The 15,498-nt window shown below is 46.0% G+C and overlaps 1 protein-coding gene across 1 annotated transcript; it reads left to right on the top strand.

Annotated features, from left to right (window-relative positions):
- Nucleotides 1-13,526: 13,526 nt before the first annotated feature.
- LOC101615519 (olfactory receptor 2G3-like) lies at nt 13,527-14,465 on the top strand. The gene has a single exon (XM_004672482.2). It carries the CDS (start codon nt 13,527-13,529, stop codon nt 14,463-14,465), a length of 939 nt encoding a protein of 312 aa, XP_004672539.1.
- Nucleotides 14,466-15,498: the final 1,033 nt, after the last annotated feature.

Here is a 15,498-nt window from a genome sequence, read left to right as displayed (position 1 = left end):
CCAGGGATGTTCCGGAGTTGTCCGTGGTGACTGGGGGACTGGGTGGAACTCATCTGACATCCTAAAAAGATCACTTGGAACACACTCAAGTCTTCCTGGGACTGTGAGCAGCCAGGAATGAATGCCCGCCATCACACCACACCACAGCAATCCACATTGCCACCACCCAGACTCTTAATACTGAAGCTGGATAATTTCTTGAAAAAGTCTATCCTTTTAGTTCATGTCACTGGCTTTATTGCTTTTCCTGAGCTCACTCGCTCTTCTACAAGTTCTCACTATTTATGTCACTATTGTGAGCACAGCTAAATGGTTAACATGGACACATGCTTTTCTACAATGAAGGAATTTTGACATAAAGAGGAAGCAGTTAGGACTGGAGAAATGGCTTAGTGGTTAAGGCGTTTGCCTACAAAGCCAAAAGACCAGAGTTCGATTCCCAGGACCCACATAAGCCAGATGCACAAGGGGGCACATGCATCTAGAGTTCATTTGCAGCAGCTGGAGGCCCTGGCATGCCCATTCTCCCTCTCTCTCTCCCCCTGCCTATTACTCTCTGTCTCTCAAATAAAGAAAAATTTTTAAAAATTAAAAAGAGGAGGGGGCTGGAAAGATGGCTTAGCAGTTAAGTGCTTGTCTGTGATGCCTAAGGACTGCAGTTCGAGGCTTGATTCCCCAGGACCCACATAAGCCAGATGCACAAGGTGGTGCATGCATCAGGAGTTCATTTGCAGTGGCTAAAGGTCTTAGCATGCCCATTCTCTCTCTTTCTCTCTCTCTCTCTCTCTCTCTTCCTCTTTCTCTGTCACTCTCAAACAAATAAATAAAAATAAATTTAAAAAAAAGTGTGAGCCATCACACTTGGCTTTTCCCTTTAAAAAAAAAAAAGAGGAGGCAGTTAGGCAGGGACATCGTCTCGTCTGTCTGGTAAACACTACAGATAATATCTAGTACTACTTTTTGAACTGTGTGCTATAAAATATAAGCTGGAATTAGTTTAGATACATCTGATAAATATGGCTAATAATTTGTGTAGGCTGGGTTCGGTTTATGAGAATGACATTTACTTAGTTCAAAATTTACATTTTAAGTGGGGAGTGGTGGCACATGCCTTTAATCCCAGCACTCTGGAGGTGGAGGTAGGATTGCTGTGAGTTCGAGGCTGGAGACTCATTTTTGCATTTTTCTGTCTTGTTGGAACAAGGTCTCCCATGTAGCCCGAGCTAGCCTCGAACACGCAAGCCTCCTGCCTCTGCTCCCTGAGGTCCAGGCTTGCAGGTGTGTACCACTGTGCCTGGATTTTCACTCTTTTGATAGAGAAAAAAATAAAGTAGAAATGACTTTTTATTAACACAATTCTCAATTTAATACAGACTTCTGTGTCTTCCCAAGTACAGTTTGAAAAAATTAAAACTTCTTGGGGCTGGAGATATGGCTCAGCAGTGAAGGCATTTGCCTGCAAAGCTGAACAACCTGAGCTTGATTCCCCAGGACCCACATAAGCCAAATGCACAAGCGGCACACACATCAAGAGCTAGAGGCCTGGTGTGCCCTTTTATACTCTATCTCTGTCTCTACCTCTCTGCTTGCAAATAAATATTTTTAATTAAATAAAATGAAAACTTTTCAAACATTTCATTGAGCTCATCAACTATAAAGGAACCAAATGCTTGTCAGGACTGGTTCAAAGGTCAATGTGGTTTACAGAAATTCATGTTGTCAAATGAACAACTTACATCATGAATAGGATTCATTTAAATTACCATGGACAGGATCTTCTGCATTGCTACAGGTTGTCTATAACTGCACAGCTACACCCATAGAGTTGTGTTGTCTCTTAGTCCACAGAAAGTCAATCAAAGGCACACACCTAAATAAAATCAGATATCTTCCAAGGATCTCTAGACCCCTAGTTTCTTACACTGTGGGTCGTAGCCATCTGGGGTGGCATGACTAGATGTGGAGGTAGTGAAAATTTTGTAGCAGAAGTTTCTCAATGCACAGTGACCAAAAATTAATTCAAACACTTCATAATGAATGGGGGGTGCTCCTTGCAGTGCCCTACTGTGCTGCCTGGCGTTTCACTGCAGCCCTGGCTGTGAGCTCACAGCGTGCACGTGTCCTGCCCGCTATCACACCACCCACAGCAATCCACATTGCCCAAACACTGTGGCTCAGGTTCCACACTATGGTATACTGTGCTGCCTGGCGTTCCACTGCAGCCCTGGCTGTGAGCTCACAGCGTGCACGTGTCCTGCCCACCATCACACCACCCACAGCAATCCACATTGCCCAACACCGTGGCTCAGGTTCCACACTATGGTATGCTGTGAAGCGGTGCTTATACTGTACAGGCAAAGGTTTCTGTTCTTGTAGAAACATAATAACTTAATTACAAAAGTAAGGACGGCATTTGCCTACTGTCATTCCTTAGCATGTAAGATCAAATTTGCATACAGTGGATGATATTATGTTTGAATGCTTCATTTTAAAAGTGTTGTTTGAGCCAGACCTGGTGCAACGGTAGCATGTCTGTTGTGGGGGAAATCAATTGCTGTCTTATTGGACTTGAGGCCCACTCCCCCCACTGGAGGGCATTCATGCCTAGTACTAAAACCTAATCAAAAGCCTATGTCTGGGGAAGTCATAAAGCCTGTTGTCTGGCTAAATGGATACATTTATGCTCACCAAACTGCCTTCTAACCTCTTAGGTTTATGCCCGTATATTAATGGTACTCTTGCTTTTGGTTAGAACAGCTTCTCTTTGCAGATGGTGGTGACCACTGGGGGGACTCCAAACTCACCAACATGCTGAGAAATGACAGTCACAGCACTGACATATCTCTACCACATCCTCCAAGGCTCAGGGAGCATTTTGGAAGAGGTGGTGGGAAGAGTGTAAGTGGTAAAGGAAGGGAGGATGCTTACAATACTGCCAACCAGACAGAAAGTGGCCTTGATATTCATGACCTGATTCTGGCTGATGCCACCTACACAAAAACTACATAACAGGAGGAAAATAATGATGGCATCAAAATAGAAGAGACACCAGTTGGAAAGAAGAAAGGATTCACTGGAGAGAGTTGAGGACAGAGAAAGGGGGTTGTCATAGAATGGTATTATGATCATGGTATATTGTCAATAAAAAGTTTTTTAAGTTTAAAATATTACTCTCTGAGTTGGTGACTCGAGTTTCATAAGTGAATTTTGGCTTCAAATTAGGACTAAATATCCAACAGTTTCTGAAATATCCCTAAGTAGCCTTCTGCCATATATTTTTATTTTTACTTATTTATTTGAGAGACAGAGAGAGAGAAAGAGAGAGGGAGAGAATGGACATGCCAGGGCCTCTCACTGCTGTAAACTGACTCCAGATGCAGAAAGTGCCTTATCCACTAAGCCATCTCTCCAGCCCGACTTCTACCATCTTGTAGTATATACTTATGCTTTTCAACTGAATAATCACATGCATACCCACATGCAGAAACACAGCATTACCTCTGCATTCAAGATCTTGCTCTCATCATAACCCTGTTGGGTGGGTTACTTTGCCATTATTTTACAAGTGAGACAGGCTGAGAGCTCAACCGACGTGCCCCTCTTCCAGAAGCAACACATGAGAATGTACCTGAAGCTGGGATTCATGACTCTCTACTCACTTCATGCTTCCCTTGCGACTGCCATCTTTTGGCCCATACTTCTCCTCTTCCATTTTGATATTTGCCAGAAGTGCTCGAAAGCTTGCAGCTCAATGTTCAGTCAGTCTCCTTGTCACTGTAGAATAACACCGGTAACACCAGGTTGTGAGCATTTCATGAGAAGATACATGCCAAGGACATGTTGCACATTTTGTAAGCAAGCATCCGTAGCCTCTGAGCCACTTCCCCAGCCTGCACTGCAGATCTGGAATTGCTATAGGTTCCATATTTTCTAATGCACAGAAATCACTTCTCATTGGTTGTCTGGGTTTTCTGTAATGAAGAATAAGTTATTTTGTTATGTACCTTGGAGTAGGCTGAATTTAATTGCATACTTTTATAAAGAGTTTTCTAATCTTTTAAATATTTTTTATTTATTCATTTGTGAGCAGAAAGAATATGAGCACACCAAGGCTTCCTGCCACTGTATGTCAACTGAAAATGGATGTGCCACTTTGTGTATCTGGCTTTATGTGGGTACTTGAGAATCAAACCCAGGCCAGCAGGCTTTTAGCCCTGGGTCATCTTCCCAGCCTGTTTCCTATTTTTATTTTATCATACCACCTTTGTCCAGAAGGTAGTTGAAGCAGCTGTTTTTCTATATAACGATATTTACTGAGCAGAAGAAAAAAAATCCTTTCTCATTCCATTCACCTGTGTCTGTGGGTAGCAAATTATTCTTGCTGCCTTTAGAGGACTTGGAAGGATGCTGTCCTTGGGGAGCACATTGCAAGGCTAAGCATGGGCTGTGGACCTGAGCCAGCAGCCAGCGCCCCAGGGAGGGCCTGCACACTGGAGCTTTGATGGGAGAGGCTGACCTTGCTAGCCCTATATTTCCAAACTTGTTCTTTTTGAATCCTAGGGAGGATGCCTTGAGCCAGGGGTCATTTCCTCACATTCTCAGTTTTCTTTCTGCCCCTCAAATACACCATACATTCAGTTATTTGCTTCATCCTTTCCATGCCTCCTTTATGCCAAGCCCTGTGCTAGACAATGGCCACACAGATGTCACTAATACTACCACTGTCCGCAGTGGCCAGAAGTTGGGAATTCATAGCCCTTTTCTTTCCATCCTGGATCTTTGCATGCTCTGCTCCCTGTACTGAGATGGCCCTTCTCTTCCTTCTCAACTTATCAGTTTCCCACCCATTTTCAAGGCGCAGAGGAAATCTGGCCTCTGGCAGTACTGCAGAGGGCCCATGTGAGGTTTGAGACCTGGAGAAAGCTGATACTGAGGAGTGTACCTAGCCCTCAAGAGTTGCCCATACCGAGAGGAGGGAGACAGGAGTGATGGGCTGTCCGCTTCCGGCCCTGGCTTCCCACCACCTGACTCCCAGCACACAGGCAGCCCAGCCTCAGGAGCCTCTTGTCCCAGCGCTGAGGCGCCTGGGCTCAGCTTGGTCCAGTAGCTCCCGGTGCCTGGGTGTGGCCTCCAACGACCTGCTCAAGCGCCAGCATGGCTCCTGGAACGCACATTGTTAGACCACGTTCCATATGTAGCTCTGGATGCCTGGGACACTGTGAACCAGGGAGTTTCTTTCTTTTGCTCTAAGGCAAGATCTGACACACTCCCTGACTATCCCACCAGCCCATTGGCCAAAGACCTCAAAGTGAGTGTTCCAGCTTCTTCCCTGCTACCTCATTCTGACTCATGGTCTGCCTTAAATCTCCTGGGCCACACTTCTGGCCCCTTCTCTTCACCTGTGCTCTCTGCATGGAAATGAACAGCTCCAACCAAGTGACACAAAGCACCGAGAGGCCACAGGGTGGCTTCAGGCTTGCAGGAAGAGGTGCTATGTTCCATAAGATGCAAGTCCAACCACAGCACATCCAATGTTCCACACTGAATGCAACTTTCTATGTAACTATGCATAAGTTTTTAAACTTGGGGCTGTCAAGATAGTACAGTGGTTAAGGCACTTCTCCACAAAGCCTCGTGACCTGAGTTCTATTGTCTAGGACCTTTGTAAAGCCAGATACAAAAAGTGGCACATGCATCTAGAATTCATGTGCACTGAGTGCAGGCGCTGTCATACCTATTCTCCCCCCCCACCCCACACTTCCTCTCTCTGCTAGGCGTGGTGATGCACACTTTTTTAATTCCAGCACTCAGGATGCAGAGGCATGAGGACAACTGTGAGTTCAAGGCCAGCCTGAGACTCCATAGTGAATTCCTGGTCAGTCTGGGATAGAGCAAGACCCTACCTCAACAATATGGTTTAATAAAAAGTGTTTAAAGCCGGGCGTGGTGGTGCATGCCTTTAAGCCCAGCACTTGGGAGGCAGAGGTAGGAGGATTGCCATGAGTTCAAGGCCACCCTGAGACTCCATAGTGAATTCCAGGTCAGCCTGGTCTAGAGTGAGACCCTACCTCGAACACCCCCCCAAAAAAAGTGTTTAATAAATGACTGCTCATACAATACTCTATTTCCCTGTTTACACACCTTTTTTTTTTTTTTTAATCTTACAAGTTTCTTGTTTCATGTATGTAGACCAGGGGAGTTCAAAAATGGTAGACACTTTGTCACCTTGCAAGGAGAGAGGACAATTTCATGGCCTCCATCTCTCCAGACCTCCCAGAACACCTCAGTTTGTTCCCTGGGGAAGGAGGAGTCACTGAGTAAGGCCCTGCTCTGGGGCCCTGTGTGAGCCCAGCACTGATGTCCCCAGTACCCACAACTCATATCAATGCCCAGCCACCCTGGGATCCAGGAGAGGCCTGAGAGGGAAGTTCCCTGGAGCCCAGTATCTCCTCCCTGAGCCAGAGGTGACTGTGGGAACTGTCTTGACTGGAGTCTTGGGGCTATGTGGCCCTGGGTCTGAGGGAGGGTCCCTGCCACACCTCTTCACTAGATGATTATAAACTCAAGACAGGAGTGTTCTCAGGTCTCCTGGAAACTTCCAGCTACTCCACCTCCAGCCCTGTTGGCTAGGAGCTCCAGGTAGGGACCGGGGCAGAGCAGTCTACAGTTCCTGTTGGCCTGCGGGCCACCTGCCTCTGTGCCTCTGGCCTTTCTCCCCACTCTGGCAGGTGTGGGTGTGGATGTGGCTGCCTGTCTCTGCTGCTTCTTCTCTCTGCGTCTGACCACTCCTTCCTCACCCCTGGGCTTGCTGTGTCTACTTGGCCTCTTTCTCTCTCTTGTTCCCCACCACTTGTTCTGTCTGCTTCACCCGTGTGCCTCTGTCCCGTCTCTCCCCCTGCCTTTCTTTCTCTCTTTACTTCTGATTGTCACTTGTGGGCTCTGCCTCCAGCGTTGCTGGTAGCACAGTGTCCTCTGCAAATCCCTGGCTCTCTCCTCTCCCCTACATGCTTTCCTGTTCTCAGGCTTTTCCTCTTTCAGCTTTGCCCCCTGGCCTGCGCCCTGCCATCCTCCCCCCGCTGTCAGTGTCTGCCCAGCTCTCCCTGCCTGCACTCACCCACCCGCCTGCTCCCTGCTCTCAGGCTTCTTCTTTTCTTTGGGTTTCCTTAGCCCTAAAGGTCTGCGCTGATGTGGGGCGGGGGTGTGTGTGCATGTGGATATCTAGCATATGTGACAGAGGAAAGTTCTAGTGACAGGGCTGGTGAAGAGGAAAGGGGGAGAAAACACAGGTTTAGAACTAAGTATTGTGACAACCATGTCCTTATTCTGTTCATCATGAGGGGGAGTCAGATGGCTTTGTTAGGTAGTTTAGGGTGACTGTGCCCCAAAGCAGGAATGTCCCTCAGTCTGCCCTTGTAATCTCCACTTTACTAGAGAACAGAGAAGGATCTCTCCCTATTGCTTGACTGAAGGAGTTCCTCATATCTGTTTATCCATAAACAACCTGAGCCCCTCCTGGGAGGGAGCTCCCTTACCTAGAATTTAAACCTGATCCTGGCATTGTGATTGGTTAAGCTCAGCCCCCAAACTTGGCTCCATGACTGGCCTCTTTTTGAGCCAGCCACTAGCCCAGACCAATCAGCCCTCACTCTGGCTCACCTGAGCCTCAAGGTAAGGCCCAGCACAACCAGGTTATGAGTAGACTCTTAGCAGGAGGGCATCTTTCTCCTTGCTGGTGTTCATCTGCCCTGATCCTCCAGGCTCCTGTCCAGATAAGCCTCCCCTCATTTCAGCCAGGCTGGGCTGAGACAAGAAGAGACCCCTACACCCCCATGGGCTCTCTCCCCCTCCCACATGGCAGGAGCTCTCTGCACTTTCCCCCTTTCTTCTCTAAATCCCTTTTTATTTCCTAGGTTTGCAGATCCTCTCTCTGAAGAAAAATGTGTTAGTTTATAAATCATCCTTCTCAGTCTTGTTTTAACCAATTATTTGGTTAAAGTTAGACACAGACTCAGGATTTGGGACTCAAGGATTATTCCTGAACCCCAGTACCCCATAACAACCAGGCACGGTGACCTGTCCAACGTTTGGGCAAGGAAACGGCAAACCCATCTGATGTGAGTCTTTTATCTCCTAATCTATGCTGCAGGAGACCAGAGAGGAGGAGATAAATACCTTTAGAAGGAAAAATGCCAACAATTTTTCTCTTATTTTCATTACATCTTAGCAAAGGACCAAAGCTAGTACCTCCTTCCAGGCTCAAGCCCTTGCCAACTGAGGGGCTAGAGACTCGCCCTCTACCAAGACTTTGTAATCGCACAACCCATTTCTGTCTTCTTATTGACAACAGGTCATCATCAAACCTAGATGTGATCAGCTTAGAACCTGAGGCTCAGAGTGAGCAAGTAATCAGTCCTAGAACACCCAGCGAAACATCCAAAGAAACAGACTAGAGGCTGGGCAGCAGGCTTCCCTCTGGATGAGGGTTCCCATTCCTCAAGGGGAACAGAGTCCCAGGAGGTGAGAACCTGTCACCTGTATCTCCTCTGCTACCTTCTCCCTTGGCCTGCAGGTAAGAACTGAGATCCACTCAACACTATGGCCCTTGTTTAAAGCCCCACTTATCTGGGGACCTGAGTGGTTTGCACTCTGTTCCCAAAATCCCACACCCTGGCTTGTCTCAGAGAGCAATGGCAGGTCCTGGGCCAGAGGGCAATCTGCTCGGGGCTCACCATGCTTGCTGTTTCTGTACAGCCTGAGCCGTTATTTTCCCTCTGAGCTTTGGCAAAATAAAAGGCTTGCACTAGTGGTTATCCAATCAAGCTTCAAGTAATCTTTCTTTAAAATTTTTTTTGTTCATTTTTATTTATTTATTTGAGAGTGACAGAGATAGAAAGAAGCAGATAGGGAGAGAGAGAATGAGCGTGCCAGGGCTTCCAGCCACTGCAAATGAATTCCAGATGCGTGCGCCCCCTTGTGCATCTGGCTAACGTGGGTCCTAGAGAATCCAGCCTCGAACCCGGGTCCTTGGGCTTCACAGGCAAGCACTTAACCGCGAAGCCATCTCTCCAGGCCTCAAGTAATCTTTTTTTTTTTTTTTAATTTTTTTATTTATTTATTTGAGAGCAACAGACACAGAGAGAAAGACAGATAGAGGGAGAGAGAGGGAATGGGCGCGCCAGGGCTTCCAGCCTCTGCAAACGAACTCCAGATGCGTGCACCCCCTTGTGCATCTGGCTAACGTGGGACCTGGGGAACCGAGCCTTGAACCGGGGTCCTTAGGCTTCACAGGCAAGCGCTTAACTGCTAAGCCATCTCTGCAGTCCTCAAGTAATCTTTTATAAATATTGCTTTATTGGTTTGAGAGAGAAGGGAGGGAGAGAGTATGGACACACCAGGGCCTCATGCCACTGCAAACGAACCGCAGACCCATGCACCACTTTGTGCATCTGGCATGACATGAGTTCTGGGTAATTAAACCTGGGCCTGCAGGCTTTGCAAGAAAAGAAGGTCCAAAGGCTTTAAAAATGTTGAAAACCATAAGGCTATCAGTCTCACAGCTAAATGCCCACCTAGTCCAATAAGCATTCCTAGTTCTATTCTTAGGAGGTGGCCAGTGTAGATGTGAGTGTCCCCTCCCCATGAACACGGCTGTTTGTCTCAGCCTTGAGTGGACATTTAATCACAATCCATACCCTGCTACCCTTGATCTTTACAGTCCTCACCTCCTGACCCAAACCTCAGCATAAATACAAAGTGTCGCATACCTGGCATAGAGGTGCCATTGCTGATGACATACTACCTTCATGTTACAGTTGGGATCACAAAGGTCAAAGAAGGTAGGGGACTTTCCTAAAGTCACACAGCAAACTCAATACCCAGCAAGAACAGGAGTACAACTTTTATAATATCAGACATAATGACCAGAACCAGTGGTTAGGCCCAAATGAAAAGCCTTGCTGCATGTATGTATGACTTTTCCTGCCCTGGCTGTGGGACAGGCTAGGAGTACTGGACTCTCACTTTGGTCTGGCGCTCATCTACTGTAAGACTTGGCGTCCGTCTTTTCTGAGGCAGCCTGCACATGCGTCCCTGGGGCCAGAAGAGGAGGGAGTGGCCAGAACCTTTTGCTGTCTGGGTCCGTGCATCTCAAAGCCAGACTACTTCTTCATCTCTGTGGCCAGCATACTCTCTGAGCTGTGAGGGCGGGATAGAAGGCTGAGACGTGTTTCTGTATTTGGTGTTCCTACCTCCTGAACTGGTTCAGCAGATGTCGTGCCTTTCTGGCATTTCTTCTGCACCTACTATGGTCACCTGCTCACCATTCTGTGGCATTCCCACTATACAGATAAGGCTGCTAAGGCTCAGCAAGGACATGACTGCACCTGGGGCCTCAATCATCCTAACTCCAAGCCTGGGGCTTAGAGTTAATAAGCATCAAGGAATATTTCAAACCCGAATCAGGGACGCTCACATGCCACTGAAGAGGAGAAAAATACTCCATTTCCTAACTATTTCTGATAATAGAAACAAGAAGCAGAGGTGATGTGGCTCAATCAGCAAGGTGCTTGCTGCATAAACCTGAGGACCTGAATTCAGATCCCAGTGCCCATGGAAAATGCCAGGTGTGATGACACACACTTATAATCCCAGTGGTCAAGAGATGGAGACAGGAGGATCCCCCAGGTCTGATGGTTTTCTTGGCAAGCTAGGCTAGCTGAATCAATGAACTTCAGGTTCAGTGGGAGACACTCTATCAAAAAATAAGGTAGAGGGATGGAGGGATGGCTTAGCAGTTAAGGGGCTTTGCCTGTAAAAGCCAAAGGACTCAGGTTTGATTCTCCAGGACCCATGTAAGCCAGATACACCAGTTGGTGCATGTATCCATAGTTCTTTTCCAATGTCTAGAAGCCCTGATGCACCCATTCTCTCTATATTTCTCTCTCTCTCTCCCTCTTTCTCTCTCTCAAAATAAATAAATAAAACTGAAAAAAAATAAGGTAGAGATTTGGAGAGAATGCTCAGCCATTAAAGGTGCTTGCTTACAAAGCCTGTAGAGCCAAGGTTTGATTTCCTAGTACCCATGTAAAGCCAGATGCATAAAGTGGTGCATACATCTGGAGTTTCTGAAACAGCAAGAGGCCCTAGCATGCTTATTACTCACTCAAGAACTCACTCACACTCTCTCTGCTTACAAGTAAATATAATACAAACAATAAATAAATAAGATACAAAACAATGAAGTAGAAAAGAATTAAGGAAGACACTTGATGGGGTCTCTGTCCTCTGCATGCATGCACACCTGTGTATGCTCACCTGTGTGCACGCAAAGACAAGTACACATACTTACAATACACACTACACACACACACACGCAGAAATATCATCCCAAGATGACCATATTTGTGACCCTAAAGATCTAAAGTTGTTGTTTTTGGTTTTGTTTTGAGGCAAACCCAACAGTTTGGCCTTTTCTAAAAATAAACTTTTTAAAAATTTTATTTATTTATTTGACAGAGCGAGAGAGAAAGGGGGGGAGGAGAGAGAGAAAATGAGCACACCAGAGCCTCTAGCCACTGCAAACAAACTCCAGACGCATGTGTCACCTTGTACATCTGACTTATGTGAGTCCTGGGGAATCAAACCAAGGTCCTTTGGCTTTGCAGGCAAACGCCTTAACTGCTAAGCCATCTCTCTAGCCCACAGTCTGGCCTTTTTTAAATGAGAGAGTGTGAGAGAAAGAATTGGCACACCAGAGCCTCCAGCCACTGTAATCAAACTCCAGATGTGTGTGCCACTTTGTGCACATGTGCAACCTTGAGCATGTGTCACCTTGTGTGTCTGGCTTACATTGAAGCTGGGGAGTCAAACATACATCCTCAGCTTCTCAGGCAAGTGCCTTAACCGCTAAGTCATATCTCCAGTCCAAGATCTAGTTTTTATGCATATGTTGAGTTGTTTAAAAACGGTAGCAGTGGGCTGGAGAGATGGCTTAGCAGTTAAGGTATTTGCCTACAAAACCAAAGGACCCAGGTTTGATTCCCCAGGACCCACATAAGCCAGATGCACAAAGGGGTATACTCATCTGGAGTTCATTTGCAGTGGCTGGAGGCCCTGGGGCACCCATCCTGTCTTGCTCTCTCCCTGCCTACTTCTGTATCTCTCAAATAAATAAATAAATAATATGAATAAATAAAATGGTAGCAGTTACCTTAAAAAATGGACATTTCAAAGAAATATTATATAAGTTATATTTGGCTTGTGGGCCCCCATTCAATGATCTCTACTGTGTGATTTTAGCCTGAAGCATGTTACTGGCTGGTCCAGATATTCACTATGATGCCAAAGTATTTTCTGCAGATATGATATTAAATATCTCTGTGATAGTTCACAAAACAGAAAATTGAAAGGACTCTAGGAAGCCAGGGCACCAGTCAAAAAGGGGAAAGTGAGGTAAGTTAAGAAATTCTACACAATATAGCATCATAAACATGATTTTCTTGTTTTTATGGATTTACCTCTGTAGTTTTCCATAATCCCTAGAATTCTGAATTGATTAGGAATGAAACCAAGTTTTTCTGAATCAAAGCACCAGAAAGAAAATGAATATTGAAAGGTAGGTCCAACCACAGGGTAAAAAATTTAAATCTCCCTACGTTCATTGCCTCCAACAAAGCAGAACCAGTTTTGGCACCATACTGGCAGTGGGAAGGAGTCTTTGAAGTATTATAATGATGAAACTATGACAAAAGAATATGAATTGAAGGATTCGTACATTATTAATTTAATATTAAGTCTTTCTTGTATGTGTGTACTGGGAGTATTATTTCCATTTTGGTTACCTAAAAATATGTCTCTAGGACTACATGCAGCGTATCCAAAGTCTGTCCTTGACTATAAAATACCCTGCCCCAACACTTTGGAAACATGACCCTCACATTTAAGGAGACAATATTACAGTGATTACGTTTGGGAAGATTGTTGGATGACAAACATAAAGCATACCATTGAAGCTCGGTCACCAAAAGAAAGCCAAAGCTTAAATATTAACTCCAACTTTTGTTGTACACAGCATTGACTTTAATGCCTTATGCTATCCTTTGCTTTAATCTAACAGTAATTGAAAAGAAAAAATCTTTAACCTAAATCATGGATATAACAGTCCTATCTATGATTCAAATCATTACCCATGTAAAACTTAGCAACTTCTGTAATTCCAACTGAAAACAGAAACTGGGGTGAGTCATAGAGGGAGTATGAGGCTGTGTCAGGAGAAGGAGAAGCAGGTACCTGCAAGGCGGAATGGAACATAAACCATTGTGCCTTCCTGGACTCACCATTTATATTACTAGGACCCTCATTTAAGTCCTGAGTCAGATCTCAACATCCCTCACATTACACTGGGAATTTCTGGCACCTCCCTCTGCCAATCCAAACTCCTGATATTGTTTGCAAATTCTGTATATACCCCTGGTACAGACTCTCAGTAAGTTACATATCCTAAAAACTCTTTAAACAGGCAGATCACAATGCAGGAGCTCAACCAGTGCACCGTGGCAGAATTCATTCTGTTGGGCTTTGCCCCCAGCCCCGGGACCAATCCTCTGCTCTTCACCTTCTTTCTAGTCTTTTACCTGCTCATCCTTGTGAGCAACAGCCTCCTAATCACACTCATCCACCAGGACTCGCGCCTCCACACGCCCATGTACTTTTTCATCAGTGTCCTCTCCACGCTGGATGTGTGCTACACCACCACCACCGTGCCCCAGATGCTGGTGCACATTCTCAGCAAGAAGAGGACCATCTCTTTTATGAGATGTGTAGCCCAGATGTACATCTTCCTCCTCTTTGGGGTCACTGAGTCCTGGCTTTTCTCCATCATGTCTGTGGATAGGTATGTGGCCATCTGCCACCCACTCAGGTACAAGGTCATCATGAGCCGTGGGATGTGCCTCATCCTGGTGGGTATTTGTGCAGCCTACGGTGTGGTGGGTGGTCTGTGCTATACCTTCTTTGCCATGCATCTGCCCTACTGTGGTCCTAATGAAATTGACCACTACTTCTGTGAGGTCCCTGCTGTTCTGAAGTTGGCCTGTGCAGATACATCCCTCAATGACCTGGTGGATTTCATCACAGGCTTCAATGTCATTGTGGTCCCACTCTCGCTGATCGTCATTGTCTATGCCAACATCTTTGCCACCATCATGAAGATCCGCTCAGCCCAGGGGCGGATCAAGGCCTTCTCCACCTGTGCATCCCACATCACTGTGGTCACTATGTTCGCCATCCCATGCATCATCATGTACATGAGCCCTGGCACTGGCTCCTTATCCAACAGTGGCAAAAAAATGGCCCTTTTCTATAACATTGCCACAGCCTTCCTCAACCCCATCATCTATAGTCTGAGAAACAAGGATGTGAAAAGGGCTTTCCTCAAACTAGTGGGAGGGAGCAGGGCTCCAGAGTGAGGTCTTAAAGCTAAAGTCCCAGGAAGTCAACCAAGGTAGGACTTGTAATCACCATCTCCCCAAGGACTCTGCCATAAGACATGGAAGGGCTGGACTCTATGAAGACATCCCTTTACACTTGGCCAAGTTGGGAAGGAAACGATTCTCAGACATCTGCAGTGTGCGTGGTGATATTACTGAGGCAGAGATGTTATGAAGGACAGGTGCAGCAATGAAGCGCCTGCACATTCGTGTGAGACAGACTCAGTGTGACACTTAGCACTGTGATCTGAATATTCAAAACTCTGCCTACAGGTGGTGGCACTGTTTGGAAAGATTGTGGAACCTGTAGGATGTGGACACCCTCTGAAGCAAGTCTGTCACTGGAGGCTGGCTTTGAGGTTCATAGCTCTAGTCCTACTTCCTGTGTGCTCTCTGGTTTCTGTTCTGTCAAGATGTGAGGAGGTGAGGAATCCCAGCTACATACTCCTGCTGTCGTGGCCTGCTGCCATGTCTTCCCCATCATGATGGACTGTATCCCCTCAAAGAGTAAACCGAAATAAACCCTTCCTCCCTTAAGTGACTTCTTGCCAGGTATTTGGTGACAGTGGCAAGAACGGTAACACATACACTTTCACATACATATAGCTACTTGGCATGTGAATTTTTACAACCCATTTAACTACTTTGAGTTTTGCAATTTTTCCTCACAGAGAAGTTGCAGTGGTTAAGTGAGATATGTGAAGAGTGCTTAACAAGCCTGGCACATAGCTATTGCTCAACAACCGTTAGTTCTAATTTTCTTTGTTGACTACTGAGCAGTGAACCACCCTGCAGTAACCAACCATGATCCTTTTGGGCACTGAAAGTGACGAGAGAGAGTAAAGGAAAGAGAAGGGGAAGTGGGAGAAGTGCAAACTCAAAGACGAAAAGTAGAGAGTGTTTGGAGAGACTAAGACTTGAAGAGGAATTAACAAAGCTGTGTCTACCCACCTGAAGGTTAAAACACCCAAGAATGGATGGATTTAGTATGAGTAGAGGGTTGTTTTTTCAA

This window comes from Jaculus jaculus, chromosome 5 (assembly GCF_020740685.1).
Source record: "Jaculus jaculus isolate mJacJac1 chromosome 5, mJacJac1.mat.Y.cur, whole genome shotgun sequence".
NCBI classification, from domain to species: domain Eukaryota; kingdom Metazoa; phylum Chordata; class Mammalia; order Rodentia; family Dipodidae; genus Jaculus; species Jaculus jaculus.
This window is presented reverse-complemented; position numbering and strand designations above follow the sequence as displayed.